At 38.6% G+C, this 18,390-nt stretch overlaps 2 protein-coding genes across 2 annotated transcripts; both read left to right on the plus strand.

Moving 5' to 3' along the window:
* Positions 2,102 to 3,106, plus strand: LOC104772244. The gene has a single exon (XM_010496880.1). It carries the CDS (start codon positions 2,102 to 2,104, stop codon positions 3,104 to 3,106), a length of 1,005 nt encoding a protein of 334 aa, XP_010495182.1.
* LOC104769598 (protein ZINC INDUCED FACILITATOR-LIKE 1-like) lies at positions 11,530 to 17,809 on the plus strand. The gene is made up of 17 exons (XM_010493850.2): positions 11,530 to 11,771; positions 11,940 to 11,980; positions 12,091 to 12,151; positions 15,203 to 15,305; positions 15,408 to 15,513; positions 15,586 to 15,639; positions 15,734 to 15,796; positions 15,877 to 15,926; positions 16,015 to 16,090; positions 16,181 to 16,342; positions 16,426 to 16,513; positions 16,589 to 16,674; positions 16,770 to 16,877; positions 16,986 to 17,030; positions 17,134 to 17,222; positions 17,348 to 17,391; positions 17,520 to 17,809. The coding sequence occupies exons 1-17, from the start codon at positions 11,624 to 11,626 to the stop codon at positions 17,609 to 17,611; spliced, it is 1,416 nt and encodes a 471-aa protein (XP_010492152.1). The 5' UTR covers positions 11,530 to 11,623; the 3' UTR covers positions 17,612 to 17,809.

The following is an 18,390-nucleotide window of genomic DNA, read 5'->3' on the forward strand; positions in this document are numbered from 1 at the left end:
TTTGTGATTGCATGTTGGCTTGTGTGCCTTGCATGTTGCTTGTTTGTGATTGCATGTTGGCTTGTGTGCCTTGCATGTTGCTTGTTTGTGATTGCATGTTGGCTTGTGTGCCTTGCATGTTGCTTGTTTGTGATTGCATGTTGGCTTGTGTGCCTTGCATGTTGCTTGTTTGTGATTGCATGTTGGCTTGTGTGCCTTGCATGTTGCTTGTTTGTGATTGCATGTTGGCTTGTGTGCCTTGCATGTTGCTTGTTTGTGATTGCATGTTGGCTTGTGTGCCTTGCATGTTGCTTGTTTGTGATTGCATGTTGGCTTGTGTGCCTTGCATGTTGCTTGTTTGTGATTGCATGTTGGCTTGTGTGCCTTGCATGTTGCTTGTTTGTGATTGCATGTTGGCTTGTGTGCCTTGCATGTTGCTTGTTTGTGTTGCATGTTGCTTGTGTGCATTACATGTAGTTGTTTGTAGCTTGCATGTAGCTTGTGTGCTTTGCAGGTTTGTTTGGTTGTGTGTTGAGGTTGTGCAGGAGAAGACTTCCCCAATGACCGTAATCGGTGCGGATTACGAAGACTCGGAAAGACGGGATTGTAGCCTTGGGCCGAGTACTACACGACGGTGTAGGCGAGAGAGCCTGTTGAGAGGAACTCGCATGTGATGTTTTATACTCGCGTGCCTTTGTGGCTGTGAGTATAGGTGTTCACGGGTATGGGGGAAGTGATGAAGTGAGGAGGTGATGTAGCGTTGAGGCATTAAAGTGAAGGGGAGAAGGTCCCTTGGACTGGAAGATGAAGAAGAGTTGTTAGCTTCCGCATGCGTATCCTTTGATAGTATACTTGGAGATTGCTTGACTAACTTGCATATTTTATTGCTTGTTTTTCTTGCTTTTGGTTTGCATGTTGCAATTGAGTGCTGCATGCAGTTAGTTAGCTTGCATGTTGTGTGTTGTTTGTTGGGGTTTGGGTTTTGGTTTCTTGTTAGGTTGCCGAACTCACTGAGTGATGTAGCACTCAAGACTCCATATTTTTGTGTTGCATGTAACCTTAGTGGGGAGCACAGGACGTTAGGCCAGCCGGTGTAGAGTTGCGTTGCCTTTGCAAGATGTTTTCTTTTGTAAAATTTACTTAATCGTATTTTGGCCTTAAGCCTGGCGCCATTTTCGTATTAATGATTTATGGACTATTTTATGAAGTAAATAAAGTTGAAAGTCTTTTTATTTAAGTTGTTTAGTTTTCAAATGGTTCCAGCCTTGTCCGGACCAACACAACGCACCAGGCCGCGAGGGTTGCAAAGCCTAAGTAGTCTCGGTCGCGGGAGGAATAGGGAGGACCGGTCGGGAAGTCGGCAGCTTCCGTCCCTCAGCCGGATCACCCCGGTGCAGTTCCTATAGTGGCGTTCTGTGGCTGTCCGTTGGCCTGCGTGGTCATAGGACGGTTCGGGGGCGTTACAATGGTGGTATCAGAGCATGGTTATGATGCTTATGGAACCTGCGTTTTCAAATGTTTTATCGAGTAAACGAGTCGCAAAGGCAATTTTAGGAAACCGGTACGTCCTTGTGCATTTTAGGTAGATGGGATTAGGACTTACCCTTGGATGCATGTGCAGATGTCAGACCGAGGAAGTCAAGAGGGATGGTCGTGGGGTGATTCAAGAGCTGATGGAGAAGAGTGGCGAGACTCTTTGGGGGATGAACAATATGATGTTGAGAGAGAATGGCAAGAATCGGTAGGGGGTGATCGATACGATGTCGAGGGAGCGACAAGATCAAGAGAGAATGACGATCGGACAACAGAGAGGTTGAGTTCCGAAAGAAGTGGGTCGCAAGGATCATTATCCGGAGAAAGAACAAGATTCATGATGGAAACATTTTTCGGAGGAGATTAGTCTGGCCTGCGATTCAACAATCCGGGTCGACAGCAAGCAAGTTTCCGTCAAACGCCTGGTGTACAACGTGCATATCATGAACCATATGGGGCAAGGGGTGTGCCGCCAAGGCAAACAAATGTCCGTGAAGAGCCGAGACAAAGGAGTGTACCAGTGGGACCGAGACAAAGGAGTGTACCATTGGAACAAAGACAAAGGAGTGTACCCGAGGAGCCAAGACAAATGAATGCGCGCGAAGAGCCAAGAGGTCAAGAGAGTGGACCAAGAGATCTATTGCAAGCTGCGATCTTAGAGTGGGCAGAGCTCATGCGACAACAGGCACCGAGCTTTGTGAAGATCGTGGAGACTATGAGAAATTTGGGAACCGAGTATTTTAGGGGAGGATCAAACACCTTTGAAGCTGATAATTGGTTGCGAACCATGGAGAGGAATTTTGAGGCAATCCAATGTCAAGAGGACTATAAGAAAGATGTTGCAGTGCACTACTTGAAGGATGACGCTAGTGATTGGTGGATCGGTGTGAAGAGACACTATGGTAGAGATCCAACATGGGATGAGTTTCGAAATGAGTTCGAAGGAAAGTATTTCCCACCGGAGGCCAGAGACAGATTGGAGAATGAGTTTATAAACTTAAAACAAGGCGAGAAGAGCGTTCGAGAGCTAGAGGCAATCTTTACTCGACTGCGAAAGTATGTGTACCGAGGGCGAGACAATGAGGCAGCTATGACACGCCACTTTTTACATGCGCTACGACCAGATATCCAGAGTAGGCCCATGTCTGTCACTTACCAACGAGTTGACAAGTTGGCGGAGAGAGCTGTAAATGTGGAGGAGCACATAGAAATGGAGAAGGAAGCCATGCGAAAAGACGAAGAGAAGGGCAAGGCGAAGATGATGCCAAGTGGTAGTGCAACCCGAAAGAGGAGTCGATCAGACCAGGAAGAGAGTAGTTCAAAATTTGGGAGAAGAGGAGTTGAGTGTTTCTCATGTGGAGAGTCGGGCCATTATTTTCGAGAATGCCCGAGGGCAGGAGAGAGTGATCGCCCAGTGCCATCTCACATCATATGTTACAATTGTGGCAAGAGTGGCCATTACATGGCAGCTTGTCCGATGATCAATGCCATAGAAGCGGAACCAGAAGAAGAATATCCCCCACTGACCAGTCCCGAGGAGGAGCGACTTGCGAAGCAGCAAGTAAGAGGGGATCGCGTGTATCGTTTCCCTTAGGTAGTTAACACTTAAACCTTCACGACTGTGTGGTCGCCGGGAAGTTAAGTATGGGTGCTAACTCCCATTTTGGTGTGTTTGTGTATTTGTGTGCTTGTGTGCTTGTGTGCTGGCGCAGTTATGTGTTTGCGCAGTTGTGTGTTTGTTGCCTAGGATTGTTTTAGCATTTTGTGGTGCTAGTCCAAGTCCTAGTTGTTGTGTGCAGGAAGCCTTTTAGCTAAGTGTTGTAGAGAACCCTTAGTGATAGGCCGTGTAGGGAAACCTTAGTGTTCTAGGTTAAACCCTTTTTCCTGGCCTGTTAGTGGAAGTGTTGAGTTGGGTGGAGCAAGTTGGAGTGGTGGCTAAAAGCAAGTTCGTGTTCGAGAGAGTTTGCCAATATCAAGCGCATGAAGGAGAAGAAGAGAATTGAAGCAAGACGCATTAGAAAGAGGACCAGAGGACTTCATGGGAATTCGGGGATGAATTCCTATAAGGGGGGGAGAATGTAGTGACCCTCACCCAGGGGTAAATTTTTAACGTGATTTCAAGTCCAAAAGGTTAAGAGAGGAAGCCAGCAAGGAGAAAAGAAAGTTTGCTGAAGAAAAGTCCGAGAAATTTTGGACGGATAGAAAAATGGCCAGTTGTCCGAGACGTACCATCCGAGTCGTCCGAAACGTACGGAGGACCGAGAGTTGTCCGACGCGTACCGCAAAGTACCGGGAATTGTCGAGTATTCGAGAAAGTTGCCGATAGATGCCGAGTGTTGCCGAGCGGAGTGTCCGAACGATCGAGAGAGCTATCGACGATGGTCGAGAGTCGTCGACAGCGACCGAGAATTGTGGTCGAGCGGTACCGAGAAAATCCGAGAGTGGCCGGAGGATACGTCGGAGGTGTCGGATGAAGGATTGAATATTTTGGGAAAAATTATTATTTTCTCAAAATTTCAACCAATGAGAATCAAGGAAAGTGGGAGATTAAATTAATCAAGGAAAGAGTTAGTGGAGAAATTAAATATTCCAGAAAGGATTAATGGAGCATTAGTGGGAGGATTAAAGAAATCAAAAGACCAAAGTGGAAATCAAGGTGTCTAACCAAGATGCTTCCAAGTGTTGAAGTTGCTCTAATGAGGAAAGTGTATGCGACATGCATTGGTCGAATCCGTCGCCCAAAGCACTCACCACTTCGCTATAAATAGAGGCCTTAGGTCCTTAGAGCTCATTTTCGTCCATCTTTCTTTCCCTTAGAGAAAATAAGAGCGAGAGAGAGAGTTAGGGAAAGAATTAGCGAGAGAAAGAGCTAGAGAGAATGAGCGAGAGAGTTCTTCCCTTAGAAGTTCTCATCCACGCGTGTTAGCGAAGTGTTGCTGTAGGAGCCGTTCGCGTCAAGTCCTTGCTAGGAGTCCGAGTTGATCGATTCTTCTCAGCTAAGTCAGGTGAGTTTCGAAGCATGTGATATGGCACATGATAGGTGGGATTTTGGGTTATTTTCGCTTAAGATTTATGGTGAAATCTAAGCATTTTCGTTGGGGTGTTGGGTAGATTCGTTTCTTTTCTTTCTAGATCGAAGTTCTAGGAAGTTAAGTCTCGTTTATTGCTTGTTTGCATATTGGTGTGAGGTTGTGTCTAGCGCTTAGTTTCTAGTTATTTCTCTAGTTACTAAGGCTTGCATGTTGCTTGTTTGTGATTGCATGTTGGCTTGTGTGCCTTGCATGTTGCTTGTTTGTGTTGCATGTTGCTTGTGTGCATTACATGTAGTTGTTTGTAGCTTGCATGTAGCTTGTGTGCTTTGCAGGTTTGTTTGGTTGTGTGTTGAGGTTGTGCAGGAGAAGACTTCTCCAATGACCGTAATCGGTGCGGATTACGAAGACTCGGAAAGACGGGATTGTAGCCTTGGGCCGAGTACTACACGACGGTGTAGGCGAGAGAGCCTGTTGAGAGGAACTCGCATGTGATGTTTTATACTCGCGTGCCTTTGTGGCTGTGAGTATAGGTGTTCACGGGTATGGGGGAAGTGATGAAGTGAGGAGGTGATGTAGCGTTGAGGCATTAAAGTGAAGGGGAGAAGGTCCCTTGGACTGGAAGATGAAGAAGAGTTGTTAGCTTCCGCATGCGTATCCTTTGATAGTATACTTGGAGATTGCTTGACTAACTTGCATATTTTATTGCTTGTTTTTCTTGCTTTTGGTTTGCATGTTGCAATTGAGTGCTGCATGCAGTTAGTTAGCTTGCATGTTGTGTGTTGCTTGTTGGGTTTGGGTTTTGGTTTCTTGTTAGGTTGCCGAACTCACTGAGTGATGTAGCACTCAAGACTCCATATTTTTGTGTTGCATGTAACCTTAGTGGGGAGCACAGGACGTTAGGCCAGCCGGTGTAGAGTTGCGTTGCCTTTGCAAGATGTTTTCTTTTGTAAAATTTACTTAATCGTATTTTGGCCTTAAGCCTGGCGCCATTTTCGTATTAATGATTTATGGACTATTTTATGAAGTAAATAAAGTTGAAAGTCTTTTTATTTAAGTTGTTTAGTTTTCAAATGGTTCCAGCCTTGTCCGGACCAACACAACGCACCAGGCCGCGAGGGTTGCAAAGCCTAAGTAGTCTCGGTCGCGGGAGGAATAGAGAGGACCGGTCGGGAAGTCGGCAGCTTCCGTCCCTCGGCCGTATCACCCCGGTGCAGTTTCTATAGTGGCGTTCTGTGGCTGTCCGTTGGCCTGCGTGGTCATAGGACGGTTCGGGGGCGTTACAAGTACAACATGTGTCATTATTTAATTTTGTTTCACAACATGCCATTTTTTCATTATACGTGTTTGTAGATGCTACAATCTTATGAACTTAGTTGGTGAAGTAAGATCCGGGGGATTTAGGGTCAGGCTTTCGGTAGAAATCAGTAAGAACAACGAAGGAAATGACGAATTGGATTTGTATTAATGATTTAGTCGGAAAGTTACCATGTCCCTATTTATAACCTATCACGAGGTATTTATACTAAAAACCCTAAAACGAATCCCTGAATCTCCTCCGGTGATCTCACCTCGTTCTTCCATGATCTCCTCAACTCACCTCGAGATCTTCTCAATCGTTTGACTCCGCATCCTTCTTTGTCAAGCTTCGCCTCCTGGGCCCTTCGCAGACCCACAATAAATCTTTACAACTCATCGTTTAATGGGCTTTACTCGCGAGCCTTAGATCGGCGAAATCCAACACCAACAGTGTTTGATTAGATCACACTGTGCCCAGATTAAATTTCTAGTGGTTGGATTTGCACGTCCAAATTCGTGGGTTTCGAAAGTAAAAAAAAAAAAGAAGAAACAACAAAATTTTATGACAAATCTGTTGGAAGTTGATTATTGACTTAATCCCACAAGAGAAAGGTGAGATGAGGACAAGACCAGTGAACAAGCAATGAGAAGAGTAGGTCAACGACAAAAGAGAGTAAGTCAACAGAAATAGTTCGATCCCTTTTCTAGAGTATGTATGTCTATGCATCAGCCACAATATAAATAAAATATCAATTCGCTATTTTGTGTTAAGCTCGAACTTTACTGAAATCCTCTATCTATACATACCAAGAGAAATGAGATCTTTTTAATTTTTAAAACTCAAAAAAATTGTTACAACAAAGATAAATAATTATTTTATTGTTTTGTTAATAGCATCCGTGTTAGAATATTAAACATATTATATTACATTGATTCACTTAAAATGATATTTTTAAAAATATTATCTCCAGTATATCGCGAGTTAAGTTATATATATATATAGTATTTCTATGTTGTACATAAAATTTTGGCGGAAACGTTTTTCTCAGAAATGTTTTTCCAAAAATTTTGTTGTTAAATTTTTTTTAGCGGAAAAATTCAATCTTTCATTTTGTTAACTTAAATATTTTTCAAACACATGTGAAATGGTCATTAAAATTTTTTAAAAAAAAACAAAAGTGAAAATAATTAAAACAAAGATATTTTTGAAAATAACAAGAAGATATTTCCAAAAATTCTCTTGTTAGACATTTTTGTTAACTCCCATCATTCTATTTCAATACCCCTTATGATATTTCAACTCTAAAGATGTGCACATGTCATAACTTTTGGTAGAGTCTACTTTTGTAGCATCCAGGTCACAACTGTCTTTGAGTTCGGTAAATGGTTTGTCCACTGTACTCTTGTAAGTTGTAAGACCATCATTGTTGTTTATGTTATCAAAAGTGTTTTTAAAAATATATTTAGTTTTTTTTGTTACCAAAGAATGTTATTTTATATTTTCAATGTAGTTTTTAAAATTATTTGTTATTCTTGTTATTCAAACTTATTAATTAGAAAGAGAAAATTTTATATTGTAAAGGGTAAAATGGAAGTTTACATTATTATTTTTAACTTGTGAGCATTATGTTAAAATGATATTTTTTGTGAAACAGAGTGAGTAGTATAGAGAATAGAATAAAATTAGTTTTTTCACAAATTTATTAAAAACATATGGAATTATTAAGTGTTAATGAGATGAAAATTAAGTAGAATGTTGTAACAAAAATGTAAGTAGTGCAAAGAGTAGTGAGATGGACTGACGACCTGACGAGGCAGAATTTTTCTTTAAAATAATAAAAGAAAAACAGTGAATGAAAATGTGATTTGTGAGAAACAAACTAAGAAGGGCATTCTCATCGGGAGAGTCTTCCCATGACTATCAAAAAAAATAATAACAATAAAAAATAAAAATAAGTAGAGATAAGATTAAATTTTCAGATAAAATGTCTCTGCAGCAACATTTAGAGACACGAATGAGAGAAAAAGTTTATAGCTGTTTTATTCTTATTGGTGGTAGACAATAAATTTAATTAAATAATAAAATAATATATATATATATATATATATATATATTAAAATTAAAAATTTTGAGACCCTTTAAAACAAAGATGACCGATAATAATGCTCTAAGAGACGAATAAGAGATACCGCATGTATGTACCACCTTATTAATGAAAATGTATTGATATGTCTGAAATAGTTACTGTGTGATACAGGAAGTGATTATTGTTGTTGGTTTGTGTGCATGTGAAGTTTCTAGAAGGTTTGAGAAGGTAATATTGAATGACGGTTTGAGGACGAATCAAAGAAAAAAACTACTATTTCATTGATTGATTAAATTGGAGTTTTACAAGAAAAAAGAAAAATAACAAAAAGAAATTTTTTCTTTTATGAAATTTGGAAATCTTCTCTTATGGTGATTAGGAAGTTTTGCTGGCTATATACGGATGATTTGGGCACGTCCTTGAAAGGCAAGAGAGCTGAGACATAAAGGATAGAACCCTAGAGAGCTTTTTGTTTGTGTGCGGCTTAATTTCGTGGTTTGGTGTTTGGTTGATCAAACTTCTTTGTTCGTCGATGTGACGTGTGTATGAAGGTTGTTCCAAAGACTTGGAGAACTGAAGTCTAGGCTCAGGAGGAGTTTATCTCAAGATTAGGTTATCTTGGTTTAAATCTAGATTTGGTGTAGTTAAGGGTAGAGATTTATCTTTAAGATTTCATGTTATAGAACAGAGCGGTGAATTGAGAGGATTGTGCTTGATTTACGCGTTTGTGAATATGTTATATTGGATTTCTTGTTCTAGTCTGTATGTAGTTTCAGTGAATAGGATCCAAATCTCGTTAACAAAGTTGTTATCTCATTTACTTTCTGCACTTTATTATTGTCTTATCCGCATTAACAATTAAAACCATCCCCAATTGGTAGGATAGATATTGAAATAAGAGGTGTTTACGTGAAAATGCCAACGTGATGACATGTTCCCCCTCATTTAACCCACATCGCCATCTTCTTCCCTTTCATTTTAATCCACATCTTCCTCACCAAAACCTGTCAATGGGTGCGATATATGAGTCTGAATCCCGCAATTTCGTAGCAATCACTCTCTCTTTTCTTTTGATAATTAATCTTGTTAATGATCAGTTTTTTTTACTGTCTTACAGCCTGTAAAGAAATATCCAATTTAAACTTAATGAATTTTTATGGTCCACCATAAAGGACCACCGAACGTGAGCGTCGAACAAAACTTTTCGAAAGTCATAATTCAGATGTTACCACTTACGAACTTACCATTCATTTACTCAACCATTGTCCACTAATCTTTTATTATTCAGAAGGAATATCACATTCACGTACGCAAAAGAAAAGAAAAGAAAAAAAAAAGTCACATGGACGTGATCTTATGTTTCTTTGGAGAAACCATTTTAAAATTTTTTTTTATTAAAAGGTTAAATCTCAAATAGCCCTTAAGGCCTATTAAATAAACGACATCAGTTATAAAAAGGAAGAAAAAAGTGAAGTGACTTTAGTGCAGTGACAGAAGTTAAGTCCATTTCATTTGTAGAAGGCACCATCACACCAGAGATCGAGTCCCGCTCTCTATGAATATAGAGATTTGGCTAATGGGCCGGCCAGTTGTGGTCCAATGGTTGACAAAAAAAGGAAGAGAAATTCCGGCGACTGGAAACAGAGAGCAAAGTTGATGTCGGGCGGTTAAACAGAGGCAGAGAATCAGATCTACTAGCACCGGCAAATACAAAGCCCACAGTTTTGCGTCTATGTCGCCGGATGGGTTCTTTAACCGGAGTATTCAGATCCTGTTGCAGAATCGTCACCTACGGCGAGTCTGACCCTCCACAAGCATTCCGGGATAGATCAATTCTCCGACATTCTGCCATCCAATGAATGTCGAGTCCCCTTCTAGCAAAACGACATACTTAGATCCAAGCATTTACTCTCCAAATCCTTAAACCAAAAAGCCTTTCCGAGGTAAAACAAATCTTAAAATCTGGTCCGGTGGAAGCAAAACACGGTGACTAGAGAGAGGAAGAGGCTTAAAAAATCTCTCAAAAGCTAGAATCCGTGAAAGCCATCTAAGGTCCAGAAGAGGATCTACCGTTAACCAGCCAAACACTCACCCAAAAAACCCACCTATCCGCAAGCGTCTTCCGTCGCTGCCGCAGCCTCCAACCTGGCGATTGAGCCGTGAAAAACTCCTTTGCATCTCCAACGGCGTATTCAAACCAGGAAGAACCATAACCGGAGACTTTTGTCTGTCAGGAAAAGGCCACAACCGCAACGGTTGCCGGAAAACCCACATCGCTCCGATGACAAAGAAAATAGCTTACCTCATTCCTGATGCGGTTTGTAATCAAGACCAACAATGAAGATCTGAGCCAAAAGAAAAAGAAGATCGAGATATAAAAAAAAAAAATACTTTTCAAGAGAGAGAGAAAGGTAAATAGGAACAATTGTCCTTATCCCGACTGAAATATTATTTTCTATTTTATTTTTTTATTGGAGAAACCATTTTACAGTAAAACCTCTATAAATTAATAAGGTCGGACCACAAAATTTTATTAATTTATAGAGGTTTTCATCTATCGATAAATTAATAAAATATTATTTTATAAAGAGATTTTTTCATTTTTTTAGTTTTGAATATTTTCTATTAAAAATAAGATATTTTTGTTATACTTCACACTTTTATAGAATTTTTTTAATTTATAATTTCGGCTATCATAATATGATGGATGTCAAAAGTTACTAGATTATTCAGGTGAAAATGATAAATGTTTAGAAGTTCATAGTTTAGAAAAAATTGATGTTAGTTGTTACTATCTTTATCGATGAAGTCCAAGAAAATATTATGCTATCTTTAAAACAAAAATATTACGGTATATTGATGTAGGACGCTCCATAATTTTGGGATGAAATTTGAGGAAACAACACAAAAAAAATTTGGATGCAATGAGAAAGATTATAGATGAGCTCCCACAAGAATGCAAATTCAAGAATATGCAAACAACAATAGAGTCATATTTCACTAAATTTTTTTAGATATATATATATAGTTTATATCATTATTAATTTTTGATATTTATGGGACCATAGTTTTACATAAGATTTTTAAAAAAAATATTATCTTATTATTTTATCGAATTATGTCATTTTTTACACCGGTTCAACTCGGGATCAGAAAAGTTTATTAGTTTATAGTAAATATTAATTTATAGAGGTTCTACTGTACTTCCCCTATATTTCACTAATTTACTGAAAAGATGTGGAATTATTAAGTGTTAAAAGAGATAAAAAGTAGAATGTTGTAAAAAAATGTAAATAGTGCAAAGACAAAGAGTAGTGTGAGGACTGACGACGGACATGCAGATTTTTTTCTTTTTAATAAAATGTCAAGGAGAAAACAAGAAATGCGAATGTGACTAAAATTAAACCATACGAAATTGTAGGTACCACCTCGTACAAAGGTCTTACAAAGGTTATAAGAGGTGACATGTATGGTACGACCTCGTTAGATTAAACCCTACGAGGTGTGTGAAAATGCGAGCGTGATTGATTGAGAGGTGACATGTTCCCCATCATTTAAACAGTCTCTTTACTACCTACGTACCTTTTGAAAAAGTAACTCTATCATCGCCATCATCTTCCCTCTCATTTTAATACCACATTTTCCATTCCAAATTGTTAGAATATATATTGGAATTAGCTAGAGAGGTGTATAAAAATGGCGGAAGAAGAATATACGGAGTGTTTGCTGGAGAGTAAGTACCATGAGGGTTGTCCTGGATGCAAGGTTGATCAGATGAAGAGGCTTCGCCGTGGCTTTCCTTTCTCGGCGCTTTTCTCCATTTGGATCATTGTCCTCTGCACTAGTAATAAAAATCTCTCTCTCTCTCTCTCTCTCTCTCTCTCTCTCTCTCTCTCTCTCTCTCTCTCTCTCTCTCTCTCTCTCTATTTCATTACTGAGAAGATGCTCATGTTTTCTTATCTCTATGATTTTATAATATCAATAACGATTTTGCATTTTTGCATCGTTTCAGCTCTACCAATTTCTTCTCTTTTCCCTTTCCTTTACTTTATGGTGAGTGAGGACTGAGTACCCACAGACATAATGCTTTAAAAGTACTCTACTAGTTTTTACTCACCGAATATATTAGTTTTTGTTACGTTGTGGTTTGGATTTTGGTGTAGATTGATGATTTTGACATAGCAAAGAAGGAAGAAGACATTGGTTTTTACGCTGGATTTGTTGGTGAGTTTGTTTTCCCTTTTGCACCATTTCAGCTTATGATATTATTTTTTTAGTAGGAGAGGGGAGATAAGACCATCTTTAGTGGAGAACCGATCAATTGTTTCTCAGAAAAAAAAAAAAAAAAAGATTTACTATACATTTTTCTTTTTTATTTATTTTTAATATGTACACCAATAAATGAAAGACATGTGTCTAGTTTCAAGCAAGTAACGATTCTTAAAGTTCTCCAGCAAGTAACGTTTCTTTTGGTTTTAGCTTCTCTCTCCTCTTTTTATTATTTGTTTAATAAAAGTATCACCCTGGTAACTCCCACTAATCATGCCCTAAGTGTCTCCCACAATTTATTTAACTAAACGGAAAAAATTACAAACAAACATGACGTAGAAATTCCACTCCACTAGCATCCTCCAACATAATAGAGTGAACTACATTCGGAGTTTCAGACAAACATCATATGAATGAAAACCAAACTGCAGCGTGAACACATAGTTAATGATGTTGTGAAGTTGAGTGGGAGAAGAGGTGTTGATAACATCAGAATTAGCTTCAGCCATGGCGACTATGGAAGCAAAAAGAGAAGAAAAGCGGCGAGAGAGAAGAGAGGGAGAGAAAAAAAAAAAAAAAATTTTTAGGTCTAAAACTTTATAGCTCTGATACCATGTAAGGAATGCTTGATTGTATTGATATGAGGATTACCATATATATACTCCTTTACAGTAGGGTTTTGATTATGCTAATTACACAAGTTTCCTTTATTATACATATGTGCTCTCTATATACACATGAGTAATCCAGATTAACCAGTTCCTTGTAAAAAAGTCATGACACATACGTACCAGGAAAGCCAGCGGATGAGCGTCGCTTATCCTTGTTTTAAGAAATCCAACAACGAACTTCGAATCCACCTCCAATTCCACCCTTTGGAACTCCCTTCCCAAGCAATCAAAATACCGTAGTACACCCCCACAACTCGGCCAACAGAGCAGAGCATATGCCAATGTTGAGTGCAAAACCTCCCAACCATCAATCATCTCTGTCCCGAATAACTCCTCCCGGCGTAGCCGAACCCAGGTTTCCACGCGACGCTCCATCCGTCGAGAGCTTAACCCACCCGACGCTCGGTGGCTGTCATGAGATCATCCTCTCCACACTGCGTCCCACACTTTGACCCGCTCCCACCAACACATGACTATGCAAAACCTCTGCTGCCAAATCTTTAAAGAAACGAACTCTATCACCCACCTGTGAGCCCGAAATCACCCCCATATTCTCAAATAGGCATTAGAGGAGCGAACTCGCAAAAAATGCTTCTCGCTCCCGTGGGGGGGACTACTCGCAGTTGATTGCTCGAGTAATTACGAGATACACTTAACCGCAAGGTAGTATATACGGAGTTCAATCCACAAGGACCAATAGTACACTAAAGATTTGTGAGAGTCGTAAATAGTTAGAGCGGACGAAAGTTTGTTTGGTTTTTAGACTGTGTAAACAAAAATGCTAATAAATAAACGATTAACATATACGATTAAAAGCAATTGGTTATAGGGTATTTAAGAGATCAATGACTGATGAGACAACAAATTTGAAATTTTATAATTAAAAACCGTTGTAGAACATGAACACAAGAATAGACTAACCCTCTTTCAAGGCATTAGAAACTAAACTTGACTATTAGTTCGCTAAACTTTCATTTGCAACCTCCTAGCCAAACTCGCATTACAATCATGTTCATTAAGGTCAAAATACGTCCTAACATCAACTTTCGTAGGCTAGAAAATACATTGCTCTATTTTCAATTATTTAGGCATTCTCGAACACTTTTGATGCATATAAAAACTGAGAATCTAAAACAAGGTGATCAGTCCTATTCTAACATTAAGATCATGTGAATCAAATAACCTAAGGATTAAGAACTCCAAACAACAATTAAAAGATCAATTTATTGAATAAGGAGACTACTTACTCATGTTGGAGACCAAATAAGGAGACTACTCACTCATGTTGCAGGAAATAACACAAAAAGAAATGAAAGAAAACATGACTGAATTGATAAATAAACAAAAAAGGGTTTAGAAATCTTTTCCAATTTGTCAAAGAGGATGGATTCTTTTCCCAAGTTGCATACAATGAAAAGAGATGAAAAGTGGCTAGAAAATAAAGTGTAAAATGAAACTAAAATCTTAGGGGTTTTCTGAAAAATAAGAAATAATATTTATAGTGTCTCGAAATAAGGTAAAAAGATAACCGTCTGGTTAGAGCATTATCGCAGCCAGTCGTATATCAGACTGGCGGGTTTCCACGTGAACACGCGGTTTGGACATCTTTTACTTTGCCAGGCGGGTTTGTACGTATACATGTTGGTTTAGACAATTTTACTTATCCCGGCGGGTTTCTCAAACAAGCGGGTTTGTGCATTAATTTGCCAGTTTAGACTTCGTTGCTTAGCAAGGTGGGTCTCACAGACTAGTGGTTTTCCTTGTTCAACAACCAACATTCAACATCCATCTCATGCTTGTTCGCATCCACAATGGCTCATTTTCCTCCAAAGTGTCCTAAAACCTGTAAAGACTAGATAAATTACTAAAAGACTTCAAAAGCATGCTTTGACTCAATAAAAGGTAAAAAATAAGAGAGAATCAAAGACTCAAAACCAATTAAAACACCGTATATCAACAGCCAAATGCCAGCCATTGCCGAAAAATCTCTCAACACAAGGAGGGTCGACTCTAGCTTGTATTTGCTTGAACTCACCTCCGCTCTAAAGCTAAACATCAGTGCAAGATCTTCATCTGAGTCGATCATTGATACAATTTTGACTGGTTATGAACCTTCTTTTATCTTCTTTCCACTTAAATGTGTGTCATCCATCATCTTAACCCGAAATGGATCAAAAGACACACAAAACACATAAAAATACACACGAAGACACTCGATGCAACAAAAACAATGAAAATACTAATGAAACACAATGAAATAGATCATAACAACCATGAAAGAGCAGTAAATATAGAGTATATCACAAACTCACACTGTGTGTGTTGCCTTTTGGAGGTTGCTCTTTTATGCTGGGACGAGCGTTGACATCTGTGATCTGCGGAATTCTTGCTGATCGTTATGGTAGAAAACCTGTAATCCTTATTGGAACCACTTCAGTGTTAGTAATTTTTTGCATTTCTTTCTTCAATCTCCCTTTCACAAACCCTTTTGTTATATTTGTTTTAAAAAAATTAAACCAATGCTTTTGATTCTATTACAGGGTCGTTTTCAATACTCTGTTTGGCCTAAGTTTAAATTTCTGGATGGCCATTGTCACAAGGTTTTGTCTCGGTTGTTTCAACGGTTTACTCGGCGGTCCTATCAAGGTCTCTTCTCCTCTCTCCTCCTCTTAAATATTATTCATTCTTGTTCCATGAATCTCATTTTGATGAATCCAGGCATACGCAGTAGAAACGTTTCGTGATGAGTATCTCAGTTTAGCCCTCTCAGCAGTATGCTCCTTGTTCCAAAGTTTACCTCTTTTGTTTTCCTTCCAATTCAATATTATAGAAATTTTAGATTCTTAACATATCCCTGACCCTGTAGGTTAGTGCAGCATGGGGAATTGGACTCATCATTGGCCCTGCTATAGGAGGTTTTCTTGCTCAGGTATTCTTCATCAACATAAGCATTTCTATCTATTTACTCTTACCTTCCTTGCCCTTAGTGATTCTTGTTTAACTTTGTAGCCAGCAAAGCAATATCCAAGTTTATTCTCACAGGATTCGTTTTTTGGCAAGTAAGTTTTATTTTCTTATCTCCTCTTCACTTTTCATTCAACTAATTAATAGATATACAGTCTCATTGGTCTATAAATCATAATGCAGATTCCCCTACTGTTTGCCGTGCTTTGCAATATCCATTTTTGCATTCTTGGTGACCATAATTTCGCTATGGATTCCGGTATGCTCTTTACTTTTCCTGCTCCATGTAGAGTCTAGTTACTGTGTTTAATTAGCTTTAAGCCTAGAGATGGTTGCTTCTCCTCTCCAGGAAACATTGCACAATCACAAGTTTGATGCTGTCAAAGATGATCCTGAATCTAATAAAGTTGCAGAGAAAAATGAAAAAAAATCTCTCTTGAAAAACTGGCCACTAATGTCATCTATCATCGTCTACTGCATCTTTTCACTTCATAATATGGCTTACACAGAAGTGAGACTCTTTTTCTTCCACTTTCATCTTTTGTTTTATTTTGGCACATGTATGAGAAATCTTCAGCTTTCTTTCTTCGATAGATCTTTTCATTGTGGGCAAACAGCCCAAGGAAATATGGAGGTTTGGGATACACCACTGCAGAAGTTGGTTCTGTTCTTGCAGTTTCAGGTGTGTCCATACGTCTCAATGCTAACATTTTCAATAGAAATGTAATGTTCTGACCTAGACACTATATCTTTCTAGGCGTTGGTCTCCTTATCTTTCAGCTTTCCCTCTACTCTTACGCGGAGAGGAATTTAGGCCCGATCATAGTTACACGTATATGTGGGGTAACAACTCTGCATGCTCATGTTGTTCTTACTGTTAAACCTTATGTTTTTTAGGATGCACGTTCTAATTTTGTGCTTGTTTTCAATACTCACAGATTCTGTCTTTGGTTGTCTTATCAACTTACCCACTAATAGCAAAACTATCTGGTGTCGCCCTAACAATGGCACTATATTCTGCATCCGTAGCAAAGAACGTCTTAAGCGTAAGCTTCTGATAACCTTAAAGTAAAAGAATGTGTAATTTGGAATTTAATTAGTCTATATCCTCAACAGTTGTGTGTGTGTGTTAAATAAAATGTTAATGTGTGTAGACTTCTACTATAACTGGAACGTTCATCCTTCAAAACAGGGCTGTGGTAAGTAATTTCACAACATTGAATAATTTTACTATTTAGCTAGGTGAGAAACCATGCAATAATTAGAAACCTCGTTAATTCTCTATATATATAATATTAATAGGGACAAGACCAAAGAGGAGCAGCTAATGGGATTTCCATTACAGCGATGTCTATCTGTAAAGCAATAGGTCCAGGAGCAGCAGGAGTCATGTGCGCAACTTACTCTACCTCATTTTTTTAAACATTATTATGCTTCAAATTTTGTTATATATAAAACAAACAAACAATCGCAATTCTCTTATTTTCGTTTCGCTTACAACTTTGTTTATGCGCAGTTTTTCTTGGAGCGAGAAACGTCAGGATGCTTCTTTTCTCCCTGGTAATGTCTTAATCTTTCATGTTCATAATCCACATTATTAATCAACTATGTAGCTAATATAAGTTGTGAATTAAAATACTTAACCAAGTGAGACTATATATATTAAAGATGGTGAGAATGTGCTGCAGGCACCCAAATGGTATTCTTCATACTAAATGTGGTATTGGCACTCGGAGTTCTTTGGACGTTCAAACCGTTTCTAGCTGAAACACAACATTAAGAAGCAAACTGAACAGTTTGGTGGTTTACAAATTACATTGGATTGTATTTTGATTATAGGATATTGTATTTATCTGATGCCAAAGTTTAGACCAGAGATGTGTGTTTAATAATATGGCACGGGGAAAAAATCTTGTTAGACTACGTACTGTCATCATCCTCTGTATGCTATTGGACAAGTTGTTCACAAAATCTTGTCTCTGTGAGAACAGTTGTAAGAAGATATTTTTAAAAATAAAATTGTTTTGTAAATTAGTACAACATATGTCATTTTTTTCTTCACAACATGCCATTTTTCATTGTATCAGATATACTGTGCTCGGGTTATTTTTTACAGGTTGGATTTGAACGTCCAAATTTGTGGGTTCCGAAAGGAAAAAATAAAGTATTTTTTTGGACAACAAAATTTAACGACAAATCTCATAACTTAGGCGCGATCGAAAAAGAGAAAGCGTCAACATAAACGTCAACAACGGCGAAAACGCTCCCAGACACATCTTTCGAGAAAAGGATGAAACTTTTTGTCCAGATCTCATCCACCTACCTCCACTAATAGAAAGCTGGACAATGGCTTTATCCACCAGATATACTCCTGGTTCCCTCCCCGAAAGCATGTTCTTCAACCCCCAACCTAGATCCAAACATAGCAACAAGAAGATTCACAAGCATTCAATCCACACAATCTACCAACAACGGTAAATCTTGCTTGCATTTACTCTCATTACCTACCTGTTTGGCTCTTGTCCGTTTGAAAAGATCCCTTCCTTTAAAGCTTTCCCG

This window comes from Camelina sativa, chromosome 20 (genome assembly GCF_000633955.1).
Source record: "Camelina sativa cultivar DH55 chromosome 20, Cs, whole genome shotgun sequence".
Lineage (NCBI taxonomy): Eukaryota > Viridiplantae > Streptophyta > Magnoliopsida > Brassicales > Brassicaceae > Camelina > Camelina sativa.